General features: G+C 38.5%; 1 protein-coding gene across 1 annotated transcript; it reads right to left on the bottom strand.

The window, feature by feature from the left end:
- Positions 1 to 6,018: 6,018 nt before the first annotated feature.
- LOC131318498 (subtilisin-like protease SBT3) lies at positions 6,019 to 9,094 on the bottom strand. The gene is made up of 2 exons (XM_058348319.1): positions 8,458 to 9,094; positions 6,019 to 8,186 (listed from the first exon to the last, which is right to left on the bottom strand). The coding sequence occupies exons 1-2, from the start codon at positions 9,045 to 9,047 to the stop codon at positions 6,452 to 6,454; spliced, it is 2,325 nt and encodes a 774-aa protein (XP_058204302.1). The 5' UTR covers positions 9,048 to 9,094; the 3' UTR covers positions 6,019 to 6,451.
- Between the last annotated feature and the right edge of the window lie 9,494 nt (positions 9,095 to 18,588).

The following is an 18,588-nucleotide window of genomic DNA, read 5'->3' as shown; positions in this document are numbered from 1 at the left end:
CAGTCCAAGAAATCTCATCCTTTTCAGATTGCAGAAAACAAATTGCAACCAAAGTGCATCTTTGCATCATGGGAAGATGAGTATTGGAGTGGGAAAATTAGTTACAAGCAAACTTAAACCCCCACACTGCTACGCACGATCGGGAAAAAAAAAAAAAAAAACCTTGTTCTTCCTCTTGCCTCAACTCATCCATTCCGAACTAATGCACTCCTATGCTTGCCTTCCCTTTCATTTTTGCTCCAAATCAAACCCTCACTCATGATCTAACCACACCATGAGAGAGGGGGGGAGAACTGAGAAGTAGCGTAGAGAGAGAGAGGTGAAAAAAATGACGTAGCAGGTGGGGTAATATGTCGGTCTGCCTGGAATGTCTATTTTGCCCTTGTCTTATGTGTTGAGACCTCAAGTGATAAGCACGTGAGGTTCTTTTCTGTCCAAATGTTGAGTTCTGTTATGTATTGGACCATATAGGTAACGGAGTGGAAATTGAGGGAATAAAATCGCCAAATTAGTAGTTTAAGGACGTAATAAAGAAAATATGCATAGTTTAGGTGATAAAAAGGAAAAAAAAAAACTCGATAAAAAAATGACATGAGAACAAATCAGTTCAATCGTCGTTATTCATTCACAAGCACCTAGAAAAAAAGAAATTGAAACAGAACAAAAAAGAAAGAAGCAAACGAAATACATTATCGATTAAGGCTCTGTTCTGCTAATGTTCTTATTTTTTAAGTATTTAATTTTCTCATTACGAGACAGATCACTCTCTCACAATACATCTTCTTTAATTTAAAAAATAAGTAATTTCCCTCGGTGGAATGGGGCCTAAGTGGCAGGGGAGAACCATCTAAAGCACTATGTGTATTGTGCAATGTTCTAGATGGCGCTTGGCGGTAGTCGGGTGGAGACCCACCTCCAAGCGCCAAGCCGCCTAAGCGGCGCCAAGCAATTCGTCGGATTTTTTTATTTTTTATTTTTTTTAACAAACCATTATCCAATCAAACTATATTCGATGTATCCATAATGCAAGTTCAAACCCTCCAAAGACGCCGCCAAGACAGCCAAGACTGCCAAGGCAAACACCGCTAAACCTCCCTGGGCGCCAAATCAAATGCCAAGAGCTATTGGCGTGGCGGCAGGGCACCTCTAAGTGCCTAGGCGGCTTGGGCGGCCGCCGTTTAGAACACTGGTATTGTGTATATCCTTGGGGCCAATTTCCAAAAGACAGATTGCAAAAAAAAAAAAATGAAAGAGAATGAAATAAGATCAAACCAGCTTACACTTGAGGATAAATATGATCCCAAAATGTACAAATCAAAAACCAAACAAAGGTACGAGCTAACAAAAGTCAAGCACCATAATTTTAACTAGTACTCCCACAAGGGAGCGGTACCCTAGAATTAGTCAAGTGGAGGGGTGAGATTGTCTTCTAGGATTAGTCGACGTGGACGGAAACTAATCCATATACCTGAGTCATAATTTAACAGTTGCATTCGTATTTGAGAATTCAGGTAAGGGGACTACATTAACAAATTTTCTCCATTTTTTTTTTTTGGCATCGGATTATCACGTGAGTTTCCATATATTTTTGGTCGAAAGTTGGAACAACCCAGTTCAATCCCCCATCCTCGATACCAAATTCCTCCTTGTGATTTGTGAATATGTAGTAAATATTACTTCGATTATCCGCATATAACTCAGCACTCTGTGATTTTAGCAACTCAACATATATGTAGACATAAGTGTATCAAACATAATGATAAACCCTTTACTTGTCTTCGAATTAAGAACATATATATAGTTTTTTTAGGGAAATGATTTTCACACCCGTTTTTTTGGTTTTTTAGTGAAAAAAATACATGCACTTTCAACACTGAAAAACAAAAAAAGAAGTGTGGATATCAAAAATAGAAGTGTGAAAATCACTTGCTTTTTTAATCTATTTTTTTTATAGTTCGGTGATTAAGGAAAGAAAGATTCTGGAGGCCAAGATCTTATTGGCTAGATAAAGAATTGAACGGCAGTGTACTTTTTGCATCGCACGTTATATTAGTGTTTTACTTGTTATGCAAAATATAGGTTGGAAAGGTAAGAATTTGCTATATCTACTAAGCATATCTTAGCTCAACGTACTACGTTGCCCTAGTATTCAACGTCGGGTGTCGAAGACAGTGCCGAAGAGCTAGACGACCAAGGTGACATCACCATCACTGAAGGGGAAACTCTGGCTCCCGTACCCTTAGACGCTCTATCTTCTTGAAACAAGTATTTTGATCTTGAAGTTGTTGGGATGTTTTGGGAAACTTCTCTGTACTTAAATGTGGTTGTAATTAAAATATTCCTAAGTTCGGAATTAATGTAATCCTAAACTAAAATATAAAATTAAAGTTTCCAGCCTACAAAAATGAAAATCAAAATAAAAGCTTCAAGATTCTTTCTTAAAGCTTATTGTTCAAGGAGTGTCCAGACTTGGAGTTTAGGCTCCGATTGATTGTTTCGATGTAAAATAATTTACAATGTAAATTTTTTTTCATGTAGAGTGTTTTTTCAGAAAATAAATTTTAAACTTTTATTTTTTGGTATTAAGTTGGTATATGAAAAATATTTGTAACGCCCCGAAAATTCGGAGTCATTAAAAATAATAATGAAAAGATTATTTCCACAAAAGAAATTCATAGATTTACTGCGTCACCATTTCAAAAGCAAATGTCATTATATCACAACCGTTTTGAATAAATCAACATATTACAATTTTCAAATAAACTTAGAAGCTTCCAAAATAAAATCGACTTAAATTAATCAGAGCGACTATGCGCACAGAAACCAAGGTTTTCAGCTTCTTCCTCGATAGGATTGCACTCTTCCGAATCGTACGACACTTCTGTTCCATCTTTGGTACCTGGCGTTCGAGTTACCAGGGCAACATAGTACCGTGAGCGATGACGCTCAATAGCCAAAACCCACCCGAACCCATAACTTACAAGCAATAGGAATATAATTGTCATGCATTAAAAATAACATAAAAAGAGAACAATCAACTTTTTTTTTCATTACTATCCTTTAACCTATGTGAGATCTCGAATCTTATCCACAGATCCGTTCCTACCCATAACCTCTGGCATAAGGCACTGATGTGATCCGACTCCCCTTTTCCAGATCCGGATGAAAAATACCTAAGTTATATACCCGGTATCCCATCCGTGACCATAAGTTCGGATAAAACTTCCCAGGTGCGCACGCGAGCACACTCTGTCCCGGTTTGTGACACAAGCACAATACCACCCTTATGTCCCGTCCCAAACATCCGAGAGCCGATCACCACCATGCCGTACCCAGGGTTCGTAAATCAACACTTTCAACAAATCACCACCAATCATTCACCAACGATTCAATCCTCGGATTCCTTGTCCGGAATCACAATCACAGCCTCTCACATTATCCATTTTCCATTAAACCTACTTTCCACGTCTAAGATGATAAGTCCGCACATCGCAACCAACTCAGGAACCTATTTGTCCAATCTATCAGTACAATAGCATTTCACATAGTTCAACACTTTTCGAAACATGCTCATGGGCTATAACAACAATTAAATTCGCGATGAAAACAAATCATGCGATGAGGCTAAACACGCGAATAATTTATCATACATTAAATCTAATCATGCGATTCAATAATCCAACTAAACATACCAACATGCTAAAACTATTTAATCGTGCGACAACACTAATTATGCGATTAAAACAAATTAAGTTATTCCTTTTATTTTCTATTTTCTTTTTCGAAACTAAAGTCTACGATTTACTCTTGATCACCTCGGGACTTATAATCTTAGCCTTTAATACTCAAGAGTTAGATTTATGAGCTACTCTATTTGAGGGACTAAACAGCAAATATTCTAAGAAATTTTCAAATCCAGTGGCTACCATTTTCTGGAAAAACAGTGGGTTTCGGCCGGTTCGACCGGTGGCATCGGAATGAAAACTAATTAATTAATGTTAACTTTTACAATTCAAGAGTTAGACTTATAAGCTCTTAAATCACGAGGGGTTAAACTGTAATTATTCTATTTTCCATTTCAAATTTCCAGTACTGTTCTCAACGGAAATCAGTGGGCTTCCGCCGGACTTCGACCGGCCACGTCGGATTCGATTAATATCATACCGTAACGCTAAACATCATAATAGAAACACAATATCTACTTAGGGAGGTGAGTCCCGAACTACCTCTCGTCCAGCAAAACGGGGTTTGGAGAGATTTGGCGGTGGGTCGGACCTCGGGTCATCGGATCAAACCCACGACAACGGGGCTCTGTCGGTGGCCTGTTCGAGACTGTTTCTCGGACTGTCTTGCAGATGATACCGGAGCTTGAACGAACATATTTTTTGGGCTGTTTTTGATTGGTTTTAGTGGGGAATCATGGCTGTTTTTCAGCCGATCCTGGAGCTGTAATATGGGACTGGAATGGGGCTGGTCTCACAGCAAATTTGGGACAGAAATGGAAGTGATTTTGGTGGTGATGATGGTGATAACCGGTAGTGGTGGAGGTCTACGGTGGAGAGGTGGTGCACGGAGGTGGAAAGCCGGGGGGGGGGGGGGGGGGGGGTTGTCTATGGCAGCCGAGCTCTCTCTCTCTCTCTCTGCCGAAGGGTGGAAGTTGCTGGAGAACAAAAAAAAGAAAAAGGGATGAGGAAAATATTCAAATGGGATGGGTTTGTATGGGGGTTAAAGACCCATAGGTGAAAGTGTGCTGTCGAGTAGAGAGTGATTCAAAGAGGAAAATGGGGATTTTGCCCTCTCCTCTTTTCAGCCCGAAAAAAAAAATAAACAAAAGGGGTGGGGATGGGTTTGGTCCGGAACAACACACGCATACACTACTAAAATTACTCGCTGGACACACGCGCACATAATCAATTACAAAATAAAATTTGGTGTGACGACATAAATAATTTTTCGCATTACATAAACTAACGGGCAAAATAATATTTTTGTTTTGGAAATTATTATTATTTATTAAAAAATACCGGATCTTTACAATATTTTTAGAAATCGACAAAATATATAGTATAGAGAGAGGGAGGGCTTAAACAATGAATTTCAGAGAGAGAGAAAGAGGGAGAGTGAGATCCAGGAATAAGAGAACCAAACGTGGGTAGAGACTGAGAATCGAGGAAATTGAGCAGTTAAAATTATAGTAGAATGCATCACATTTATTTCGGAAAATAGCTTACGAAAGATTTAAGGTTAAGTCATTTTCATCAAATTAATTGAAAATATTTTATGTGTAAAATGTTTTCCTCACTTTTTTACAACCAAACACTGAAAAATATGTAAAACATTTTCTCGGAAAACATTTTACATCGAAACAAATGGAGCCTTAGTGTAAACAAAAAAAAAAAAAAAAAAAACTTTCGAAAGAAAAGGAGCATTAGAAACAAAAGTTTGAAGTTTGAACCCATGTTAGCTCTCGGCTTTGTTAACAAGAATTAACAAATTACGTGTAAGAGTACTATTTTTTAGAAAGGGGAAAAAACATCAAGTCTATTTTACATTAAATCCAATAAATAAATAAAAAGAAATAACTTGTTTTCCTCCTATTTTCCCTTTTATCCTAAGCGTTCCAACCGACACTATCACACTACTCTATATCGCTCTCTCTCTGTGGAGAAATTTTTCGGTGCATCCCACGTGATACGCGCTCAATACATCCGAGCCGACCAATACATTTTTGGACGGCTTGAATTGAGACATTTTCTTTTCTCTCACCTCAACACTTTCTCTTCAAATCTGAGCGGGTATCACGTGGCACCCACTCAGCACTGAAAAATTTTCCACTCACTCTCTCCAAGTAGAAATGAAAGAACAATTATTCTAGGACCACACCTAAATACACACCCATACACTTGTGTGTGTGGATGTGGATATGAATGTGTGTTTTGAGTGTGGAGGTAGAATTAACTCATGAAAAAATGCTTTTCCCCTATCCTAGAGGGCTTCTTTTGTCCTCTGCTTTGTCAATAGCCACAGAATATCTCGCATATCATTAATAAGAGCAGCCAACGCTGAAAAACACTTGTGTTAGCCCAATAAAAAAATTACGCACTACTCGCACAGGGTGGAGGTGCAGCTGTGTGACACTGACCCCTCCATCTTATGTGGGTGCGTGTGTCTCCGGTATTACTTCACCCAATATTTTGGTCAAGCGGAATACACATATATAAAATATATATATATATATATATATATATATATATATAGTTCGGATCTACTAAGGATCCCGCACGGGCTTACCGTGCGGGACTCCCCTTTTCCGATTGAATTACGACGATCCGATCCGCTCAAAGTGATCAAAACGTGCGGGATCTCTCATTGGATCCCGAGTGTATATATATATGTGTGTGTGTGTCTATATATATATATATAAATGCACAACGAAATTAACAATAATCGATCATGATGAGATCTCGACCCGTCGTGCCACCACAATGGGGCTCCTCACGGTGTGCTTCCCCTCTTCTTCAACCCAAACAATTGAACCAAATGTGTTCCGATTGCTACTCCTGTATTTTATAGTGAGAGAGTAACTCTGCTTATCATACGTCTTTCCAAACACCAAGGTCTTTGGCGAGACCGTGACGGTAGTCCCTTCCGGTGCTGTCACATTAGCCTTGTACGTACCCCCACCGTACCCAACATTTGTCACGGTCCTCTCGAATTTGTGAACCAAAGTTCCTGCTTCGTCGTTGTACAAAGCAATAAACGACGGGTAATTCAGATCCGATGACGGGTTCGAGCAGTTATAACCATTTGATCTCGTGATGGTCATTATTTGACTTGCGGTGAAATTGACGGAGCAGAGGATATTCGCGTAGTCCTGCGGAGTGGCATCGTACACAAGCCCGGGGTCAAGCGCCCTGTTCGGGTCGATTTGGCCCGCCCCCATTGATATCGGCGTGCCCACCGCAAGATTGTACCCGTTGTCCCGAATCGGACTGAGAGTGTTATCGAGTGGGTTTGCGGTTGTCATCATGGCCGATCGGATGGCTGCCGGGGACCACGTCGGATGGACCCCTTTCAACAAGGCCGCCACTCCAGCAACGTGAGGGCAGGCCATGGACGTGCCCGAGATTATATTGAAATCGCTAGCCAGAGACATACCCCTGAGTGAAGTCGCCGAACTAACCGGAGTCCAAGACGCCAAAACCAAGGTCCCGGGCGCCATTACATCGGGCTTCAAAATGCCCGGGTAGGCTCGGGACGGACCCCTAGATGTGTAGGAGGACACGGCTGGGGCTCGTTTTGTCCCCACCGTGGTCTCCTGGAAGCTAATACTAGCCTCTGAAGAAAAACCAAGCTTGGCATACTCGATCACGGATTTCATGTCCTCGGAGCTAATTATGACTCCCGGAAAACGAAAATTCCTGGACTCAAAATAGTGGTCGTCTACCTCCGGCCAGTCGGATGCGAATATTGCTGCTGCTACACTCTGTGTGGAAAAAGAGTTGATAGAACGCATTAGGTTAGAGACAGGCACCTGTTGTTTATTTTCGCAAATTACGATTTTCGGACCCGAATTCAAGGTAGCAAGCGTCTCAGCTGAATCGCATTGAGACATTGTTTCATTGTAATATAGCCCCACGTTCTTGACTATGGCTCGAGCCGGAAGCATGGACCACCCAGCGATGGTTAAGCCGCTTCCCAGAGTCAAGGTCCCGGAGAACCACCTGTCGACAGAGCCCGCAGCTACGGTCACGACCCACGGGTTTCCATTGTGGAGGCGACCAATCTGGTAGCCTCTGTTTCCAGCGGAAGTGGAAACAAGCACGCCCTTTTCCATTGCTCCGAAGGAGGCGATGGCGATGGGGTCTTCGTAGAGGGGAGTGTTCTGACCGAAGCCCATGGAGATGGAAAGGACGTCGACCCCGTCCGAGACCGCCGCATCAATGCCGGCCAGGACGTCGGAGGCGTACCGGCCTTCCTCCCAGATGACCTTGTAGACGGCGAGCCTGCCTCTGGGCGCGACGCCCCTGGCTGTTCCGGTCGCATAGCCAAAGTAAGAGGCTTCCGCTACGTAGTTGCCGGCGGCGGTGGAGGAAGTGTGGGTCCCGTGGCCGTTAGTGTCCCTTGCGGAGTTCATGCTGATTGTTATGTTGGGATTTGCTGCGATTACTCCCTTGTTGAAGTACCTATAGGATTTATTAATCACACAATTACACCAATATTGTATAGAAGATAAGTTATAGATATTTTATGGAAATTGATTTTCGCGTTCCATTTTGTACATAAAATTTTTAGTAATTTCACGTTAAAAGCGGAACGCATGCGTACAAAAGTGAAGCGCAAAAATCAACAATCATATTTTATTGGTACACTTATTCTAATTATATACTTCCAACTACAAATAAAAGCAATAATTTGAAGAAGAAAAAACATTGAGCTTAAAATCCGAATAAATACCTAGCTCCGATGAGCTTCAAGTTACACAACGAGGAGTTGAACTCCTGGCCCGCCTCACAAGTTCCTTTCCACTTAGAGGGAACCGCCGACATTCCCTCGTCATGGTAGCTCTTGCTCTCCGGCCACACACCGGTATCTAGCACGCCGACGATGATGTCCTTCCCGTAATCTGACGCCGGCCAGAGCCCGGTGACCGGATTAAGCGACAGGAACTCGAACGTGTGGGTGGTGTCCACCGTCACTTGCCTGTCGCCGTAAGCCGACAGAAACCCCGATAGCTTCTTCACGGTCTCCAACTCGTCTTCGGAAAGCACTGCACTGAACCCATGAGCGGCGCTGTCATAAGTGTAGAGGACCCTCGCCGGCGACTGGAGGCCACGGTCGGATGTTGCCAGGCTCGCGGTCTTGATGGAATCGACGGCGGAGGAGTACCAGTGGTGTGGGGCGGTGAAGGCCTTGGGCATGTGAGACTTGTCCATGTGAATAATGTAGGTGGACCTCTCTGCTTCTGCTGCTGATACACATCCAGTAATGAGGAGAGCCACAAGAAAGGGAAAGGGAAAGGGAAACCCATTATGGAGCAGCCCCATTGTTTGGATACAGAATTCTTTTGGTCACATTTCTTACTGTAAGTAGTGATCTCCTATATATAGTATTAGAAAAAAAAAATTTCGGAAGGCTCCGTGAAATTAGAGTTACGGAGCCCAATCGCGCGCTTTCAAAGTGTTTTTGGATGGTCTAGATTGCAAACCAATTTTTTTTCTTGTTGTTTAAAATTGAAAACGAATCTCAACTATTGATTGCGTGAATAGATGACTATGAGGCTCCGTTCCGCAACGCGAAATAAGTACTTATTTTTTAAGAAGGCAATTTCAAACTCAAAAATAATAAATTTATTGAAATCTAAAAATATACAATATGGATCTTATTTGAAAGATCTCATTGAGATTTTTAATACGGTGCAAAAAAAATTAAAATTTAATTTTCATTTGCATTATTTTTGAGTTTGAAAATGTGGAATAAGTACTTATTTTTTAAGAATGTGTTCTGAAACGGGCTCTGATTGTGCCGCTCCATGAACAACATGTTCACGGAGCCTTCGCGAATAAGTTTCTCTTATGTAGTATATACATTTAAAAATAAAACGAGAAAATTTCATGAAAATGATGAAGGTGGGGCACACTGGTTGGACTTCATAGCATAGCTATATTTCTCAAAATAAAAATGACTGAATCATCACTTGTTTTGTGATTTTAGATTCAAAAAATACTCTCTCTTTCCCGTAATCTTGTTTTTGTGATAACTCAAGTGTTCGGATCAATTTGACGCATATTTTGATTAATTTTGGAACTCAAATCCACTATGCCATTTCTTCTTCTTCTTCTTCTTCTTGATCTGGATGCCACTTCATATTCTGAATTAATTTGTTTTCAATCAAGTTGTTAATTGTCTTTCATTACATATATGCAGGTGCATGTACGTTTGATACAGGGTCCGATCTTCTCTGTGCCGAGAGATTTTCAGGCCTTTGGATTGTTTGATTTTTTTATTTTTTTAATCCAACGGCCTAAAAATCCCTCGGTACAAACAATTTTGGTACAAAAGATCTTTCCTCATTCGATACCCATTTGTGGGTACAGAAAACTAGAGAAGGGGGCATCAATTCGTGCCAGGCTAGGTGCCAACTCCTTTTTTTTGAACAGCGAAAAAGGATAATGTATTAATAAAAAAATCAAGATCCAAGAATTGATAAGAAATCAATCCCAGCTCCTTGACTCGGTATTGTTCCACATTGGCGGCTGCACGTTTAGTTTAGTGACCACCCTAAAAGGCAAATGCTAAACAAAAAAACTAAAAGGGGTCAAAATTACTACTAGCAATCTAGCTGGCAACCACTCCTTTTGGATTTCCGTAATTTATGGACAAAGTACCAAGACCTGATGTTAAGGTTGCCCATAATCTCGCTAGGGCAGCTATGCTTAGCGTGTTTCCTGTTTTGTTTCTTGACTTAAGCTCTATCATAAGGTTGTGGTCGTTAATTTGGACTCGACGGAACAGTCTAAATATGAATCGTCTATTGATGTATTTGGATTTACTCTTTTTATTTTTACTAGTTAGAATTTTTGAGCAAATTCGAACCATTAATTAAGACAATAAACGATCCAGATTTATATTGTCCCTTCCGTTCCAAATATTGGACCGGAGAGGAGCCGGGCATCTTTTGTTTTGTCCCATCGGATGTAGAACAGATGGGCTTAAGAGACTTTTAGTTCCATATTGATCAATGTGTCGTTCAGTGGCGGCTCCAAGAATTTGTGATATGGTGTTCAAAAATTATCTTAACTCTACTAGCTGATGTATCAACCAATAATATATGTGCAAAACCTCATGTATTAATATAAATAGTGTAGACAAAAAAACATGACTTTTATTTTTAGAAAATTAACTACGAGGCAACCCGAGAACTTAAAAATAAGTACCATATTTTTTAACAAAAAATCAATTTTTTTTAAGTTGTTGTATTGCGTAGTCAAAAGGGTTTCGAGAATAGAGGGACTTAAATTTTAGAGTTATTCTAGATGAGTTATCATATTTTTTGCCAAACATTTAATCGGTGTATTAATCTACTAAAACCATTTTGAAAGAAATCGTAGAGAGTATATTGTTCATTAGGATGCCATGATGAGATTTTCTATCTTAATCTTAAATTCGAATGAATATTATTCAAGCTAACGGAGAATGTATGTGATTGAATTTTTTAAAGCTTTGTCTTTAATTCTATAAGCAAACTAGATTAAAAAAATAAAATAAAGTAGTTATTATTACGAATGCAAAATTAACACATTAAGACCATCGACAATAGGGAGGGAGAGAGAACACAGGCATAATACTTTAAACCACTAGATTCTTCTTTTTCTCTTTCTTTTTTTCGATTAGGATTGTTAGTTTTATTTGAGATAATGTGTTAGGTGTTCAACTATGAATTATTTGAATTGATGGAATGTAATTGGGTTGTAATTGAGTGTTCAATTGCTTGAGTTGGGTGCTCAATTATTTTTGGATCAGGTGTTCAAGACTATGATTATTAAAATTGGATGTTTATTGATATTTGAATTGGGTGTTTAAAGAGAGGTTAACCCATAATTTTTACATATATTATAAGAAAAAAAAATTGTTTCGGTGTTCATGTCACCATGAAATGGTGAATGTAGAGCCGCCGCCTCTGGTGTCGTTTCTTACTTTTTTGGCTTTCGACTACCTTTACTTTCGTTTGTTGATTCAATGATTCGAATCCAACATAAGATTAAAGTTACTTTGGTCAGACTGAGTAAACCGATCCAAAAAGAAAAAGAAAAAAAGATCACATATATAGGGTCCGATCTCTTCTGTTTCGAAAATTTCTGTGCCGACAGATTTTTCGGCCATGAAACTGTGTATTTTTTTTAAATTTTAAATCCGATGGCTGAAAAATCTTTGGGCACAGACACACATGTATTTTCGGCACAAAATATCACGCCTCCATATATGGGTCAAGTTGTCAATTAATCTTGAAATGTCATTTCCTCGTAAAATAATTGTACTCGTCAAAATTGGCAGCTTGGCATTTATGCATGGTTGCGAACTTTCTTTATCTTTGGATAAATTATGCCGACCTCCCTTGAGATTTCTGACAAACACACTGATCTCCCCTCAGGTCTTGAAAACTATTGTTACCTCCCTTACTTTGCAAATTAATATACGTATGCACCTCTTATCGTTAAAAAATTGGCCTGTCTTAACTTTGAGATGTAAAAGACTATTATACCCTCAATACACTTAATTTGAATTGCATTGACCTATCATAAAAAAATAACCAATGAAAAGAAATTATAAATTTTTTTTTTACTTTTTTATTATTATTAGTGCAATTTTCATAGTAAGCCCAAATATTTAGTTTTTAGACTTCTCTTGTTTATGCAATTCAATTTGTTGGAATACCCAAAATAGTAACCTAAAGACAATAAAACTAAAAGTTACGGAAGTTTAAATTTTTACTTTCATTAACTTTAGGTTACTCTCGTGGAAAAAAAAAAAAAAAAACTTTAGGTTACTCTTATTCGTCTTTCAGCAAATTCACATGAATAAAAAAACCAAAAATGTAAAATGTAAAAGCCACAGCCAAAAACACAAATTCTAAAATACTATTACCACATCATCCTAAATGATTTCTTCCGCAAAATGTAACCATAACTGATGCAGTAGCCAAAGAGGAGGAGTACCATCTTAAACATTCCAAGGCCTATTTGTACTAACCGGCATTTTCGTAATATAATTGATAGTGGATTTAGGCGACGGGATGCGAAACTGCCCAACGGTCAGAACACATGGCTTCCGAGGCCGTTTAGGCCTCCCAATGGGCCTTCATTCCGTTTTGGGCAATTACTTGCGCTCTTATAACTTTTCGTAGGAATCTCTATTTCACCCCATTCTTTTTTCTTAAGTCTTGTTTTTTCCTCTATTTTATGGGTCTATAATAATTTTGGTATTATTTTTTATGTTTTCTAGGGTTAGGGTTGCTACCTATATATTCGGTTTTACACCTTAGGGCTGGGCAGTTGATTATTGATAATGAAAAGAGTCAGAGAGAGTTTCTCTAAACTATTGAGTTTGTGATTGTCCTTGTCGCTTCGATCATTAGTTTTTGTATTCGCTTCCCTGCATCAGTTGGTATCAAAGCTTGCGCTCGATTCCAGATCATGGCACAACAAGGAGTTTGTGATGGTCGTTATGTTGTTGCCAAAGATGTGAAGGAAGGTGATGAGGCTGCATGGGGTGCACAACTAGTGGTATGGTTTCAACGGATTAAGGATACGCATGAAGCGTTGGTCAAGAGGCGCCTTGATCATTGATAATCAACCTCACTACTATCCAGTGAATTCTTGCTCCTTCATGGAGGAGGCTACAGTTCGCTGGCCTTTCACATCCAAAGTTATTCCAAATCCAATTGTGAATTGGAGTAAGCTGCCAATTTATGATGAAGAACCATTCGTTGATGAAAGGTATGAGACAGTTCCTAAGAAAAAAGAGGATCCAAGTTCCTCGTTGAAAAATATAAATTTGATGTCGTTGTTAGAAGTACTTGGCAGTTTTATAAAATTTGTCTTCAAAATAAATCGTGTTCAAGATGCTCAAAATTTTCAGTATGTGGATCCATTTTAAGAGCCTATTAAAGATCTTGTAAGTAAGATTCATTGGATTCCACACCTTGTGCATGTTTGGAAGGAAATTGCTCATTTCATTTTTGAAGATTATTTGAAATTTAGATTCGAGAAGATCAACTTAAAGTATAAGATCGATGCAGACAAGTTTCAACAAGAAAGATTATTTGAAGAAATCGAAACTCCAGGACGAGTTTTCTCAAGCCCTGGAGAATGATGCAGAATGAAAAGATTATATTATTTTAAAAAAAAGAATATAAAGTTCCTTATTTTTGTTTTAGTTATTTTGGTAGGACTCTTGCAATATAGAAATAAATGTCTACATTGTTTAGTTTTTCAATTTAGTTTATTTAGTTTCCTTTCAAGAATTATTTGATCAAGAAGACTTGGTTCCAATTTTGGTAGTTTCCTTTTTCTTTATTTCTTAGTGTGTAGGGTTTCTCTTACTATAAATTGAGTTGTAAGCCTTAGGGCTATTTAGTTTTTGATAATTACTGAAATTAAAAAGAGCGTTCTCTTTTATGCCAACTTTTGGGTATTCTGTGTGAATCAACCAATTTCTGTTGCCTTTATTCCTGGGTATTCTCAGACTAAACAGGTTTAAGGAAGAGTTGTCGCGATCTTGTCGCTCGATCTCCTTTTTCAACACACTTCCATGCATCAATAACACACATTTGAACAAATAATTGTACACACACACTTAAAAGGGTCGTGGGCCCCATCTTATTTCAATAATCCCTAGAAAATTAGTGCAGTTGAATCTTTATTTTGTTGAAAGGGGACCCGACTAGAACACTACCCCATACGTAGATCAACTTTTACACATTATACATGATGCATAAATTTGTCATGATACTTTATTTTAACAAAAGGGAAATGACCTATGTGATTAGCTAACCCCATGCATGCAATGCAAGAGGGTAACCTAGACATGAAGAAGGATTTGCAAAGACACAAAGCAACTCAAAACCTGAGAAGCCAAAACAGGAATAATTCCCTCATCTCCAGAGGAAATCCAAAAGATTAATAAACCTCTTAGAAACCCTCCCAAAGGCCCCCTCATTTCAATAAATATGCGTATAACCCATGATATATATACTGGAGGACTCTCACGCTGCGCCTTTTGAATCCAAACACGACCTGAGAGGATCAAGAAATTGCAAATTCTGCCATGCAAACCAAGAATGGATCTTCTCTGTCTTATGAAGATTTCGAACCGTTCTGCAACTGGCACCGCGACGATGAATCTGAAACTCTTGTGGTCCACCTCCCTGGTACTGATTAATATCTCATGCACAGATCTTTATTTTGTGTTTTTCAAATGCTCAAGTCGGTAATTGGGCTTGTGTTGTGTGGCTGGCTCCCACATCCAGAGTTAGGGTTTTTGTGTGTGTGTGTGTGTGTGTGTTAAAGGGTCCATCTTGCTCTCTCTAGTCAACAATTGCCAAGGTAAGTGGTCAAGTAGAATTACTCTCTTGCCCCTCTACCCAAAAAAAGGGAGAGTTGGTAAGTGAGTCACGACAACATGCATTTACTGATAACTCTATCAGTTAGCAATACAAATGAATACTGAGATTTAAAATTATTTTATCTGTTAACAATACGAATGGAATATAGAGAACACAACTCCAGAGATGATTTTGAATTGTCTGGTAATTGTGGTAACGATATGGATGAACTACAGAGAATACAAACCTCAAAGATAACATTAGCTCTATTTGGACAATATAGATGAACTATAGAGAATTTTTTTTTTACTTGCAAACTATGAACCTTTGAGAAAAGATTTTTCTTTTTTATAGCACTATTTTCAAAGTGGAGCCCCAAAACTGTCCCAGAATGGGACGTGGCACTCCACCTCATTTGGATGGGTCCCTCGTCATTCAACCCATTACAAATCAAAACCTACTCCCTTCTCTTTGCCTAAAGTAGCAAGCGATGGAAGTTTGGTTTTTGCTTTTTTGTTGGATTATTGGAAGAGAAATATATACATGTAATTATTTACTAGGAAAAAAAAGATCATTGGACACAAATCATGAATCCATGATGGGATCTTCTCTTCTTTCTTTTTTTTTCTTTTTTTGAGAAAGACATTACTTGATGGATGATCTTAGACGTGGACACATGGACATGACAGAGGAAGCTGCCGAGCAGCATCCCGAACACGTACCCATGCAAGAAGTTCACAGTTGGCTGAACTTTTGCCAAGCTTTACAGGGAGATGAATCTCCCACGTCTTGATAAGTGATAACCAGGTCCACCAACCACTCATGCCCCCCATGAAGAACTGCAAGGAGTCCAATTAATGTCCTCAGATAATGACTTTTCAACGGCAACTGGACCCATGGTTCTTGTTATTGTCTCCTAGCTACTCCTACTAGACAAGTAAATGCTCCCGGATCACGGTCACAAGAGACACTTTAACAGCACACATTCTCGTGGATTTTTTCTTTTTTTGGGGTAAGTTAAGGTTCTTAATTTTTTAATTACTTATTTTTTATTTTATGAAACAAGTCATTCTTTCATAATACATTATCTTCAATTTAAAAAGTAAATACGTATTTATTTTAGTTAGTGAAACATACCCTAAGTACCATTCATTTCAAGCAAACAAATCAAAATCCAGTGGCGAGCAAAGGCCTTCCCTTGCAAACAAGCATGCTAGAGAAACTAGCAAAGCAAAACCACGACGAACTACTGAAACTAGCTAGCCTAAGGACCAAAGATACAGTAAGGTGAACGCCATTCCCTAGCTAGCCAGGAGACGACTCCTATCCTGTGGCGGACCCAGGAATTCCATATACTGGCGGCACATATTATTCACAATCTTGAAAAATATTTCTCTGTATGTATACCACTAAATTATCGCTCAATCATTGAATATTGACCACTCATTCTATTCGGCAACCAATTTTTGATAATCTTCATGTCTGAAAATACTCTTTCAACTGTCGCGGTGGCAACCGTAAGATTAATAGAAAGTAAACTAAAGTATTTAGTAATTTGATTTTCATAATATTTTGAATTGAGAGGAAAACACACAGAGATAGGACAAAAATAGAGAAATAAAGGAAAGAGGTAGAACAAAAATGAAGAAATAAAGGAAAGAGGTAGAACAAAAATGAAAAAATAAAGGAAAAAGATAAAATAAAAATGAAGAAATAAAGGAAAGAGAGAACAAAAATAGAAAAAAAAAACAAACAAACAAACACAAGGGTTGGCATAAGCCGCATAACTGGGAATTGAACCTAGGTGCCAAGAGCTTTTCCTAGTCTATAGAACCACTCTATCACACTGATGAATTGTACCAATGTAAGAAACTTTTACAAATTTATATAAAATTTTTATTTTTTTAAAAAAGGCAAGGGGCACGTGACCTCACGTGCCTCCACGTGGGTCCGCGCCTGCTCCTATCAGATCTCTTGAAATTTCTCCGAGAGCAAAGGCAAGCTCTAACCTCTATCTGAAAAAACCAGGTCTTATTAATTAAGCAGAAGTCTCTTCTCTGGAAAATTCTGCAGTTCCTTTCCCTCCATATCCATTATCCAATAGATGGAGGAAGCAGCAAATTAAGGGCATCCTAAGAACAGTGTGCACCCAATTTTGATAAGAATAATGTCACAATTTTATCAAGGTAGTCATTCTTTATTTTTTATTAAATTGTTTCTATTGCAGAACATGTTTCATTCTAAATCCATAAAGGAAATGGATCCATTCCTGTCCATATCTTGGACTGGAAGATCGAGACAATCCTGATTCGTACTGTTCATTTGCTATAGTCAATTAATACTATGGTTGTATTTTTATTAAGAATTGATAAACAAATCCTAACCATTGATTATACCAATGAACGATCCCAATCTAGATTGTCTCGTCTAGTTGAGAGGATCTAGACCCCAAATAAAATACTTTTTCTTTAATTCGGTGGTCAGTGATGCCCTGGTTAGCTTACGCGCAAATCAATTAATTTCCTCCGATCCCAGTCCGGTCAAAGACAATATCATCCACGCAATGACCAAAAAATTCACAATAAATTACTTTCTTGCGGCCTAACCCCAAGAATCGGATCAGGCCGCAAGAATCGAACTCCACCAAACAACCAAACTAACCCTTTTTCTGCCATGGATAAATTACCCCTCCTTATGAAGTATGCATAATGAAACACGATTAACTTGATAGAAAACAAAATTATGGATATGTTTTCGGCATACCAGATTTTAATATTTGATTAATCTGGCATTGTCATATAATATTCGAGCTGTGCAACATGTGATCAATCACGTTACTGGTCTGTTTGGAGAAAAATTATTTGGTGGCCGGTCTTGGGACACCGCCACGTGATGTCTCAATATTTTTAAACATCACACATATGTGAAATCCACTGCTAAGTATATGGAGCCCACAAAAATGTGTGATATTAAGAATAGTTTGGCACCACGTATCGATGTTCCAAGAAACCAGGCCGACTAAATAATCACTCGTGTTTTGGACTATTTTACGTATATTTTCTTTCGAAAAACAAACTCAATCCTTTAAAAAATACAATTACAAGTACTCCAACGAAGCTGCTCTAGCCATGATATGAGCAGACTTAACCATATGTCTAGCTACCTTAACCACTTTACAACATTAAAACAAGTACATAAATAACAAGGAAAATGACAAAAAATAACCACTTTACAATATTAAAACATATACTCCGTACTATATGTCATATATATTGTTAGTTGCTAATTCTGATAAAGAGGCGAGATTGAGCGTATATGCATAATCGCTGTTTAAGTTCACACCCGTGAGAAAAGAAAATTTAATTACTTGAAATTTTATGGAGTTTTTTCTACATACAGGAGTACAATTTTATGAATTATTTTTTCACCCAAGTGACTTGTAAAGATTGATCTTTTAGAAAACTTTTCAAATTAATCTAAAAAAT

The sequence above is a fragment of the Rhododendron vialii genome, chromosome 3a (genome assembly GCF_030253575.1).
Source record: "Rhododendron vialii isolate Sample 1 chromosome 3a, ASM3025357v1".
NCBI classification, from domain to species: Eukaryota; Viridiplantae; Streptophyta; class Magnoliopsida; order Ericales; family Ericaceae; genus Rhododendron; species Rhododendron vialii.
This window is presented reverse-complemented; position numbering and strand designations above follow the sequence as displayed.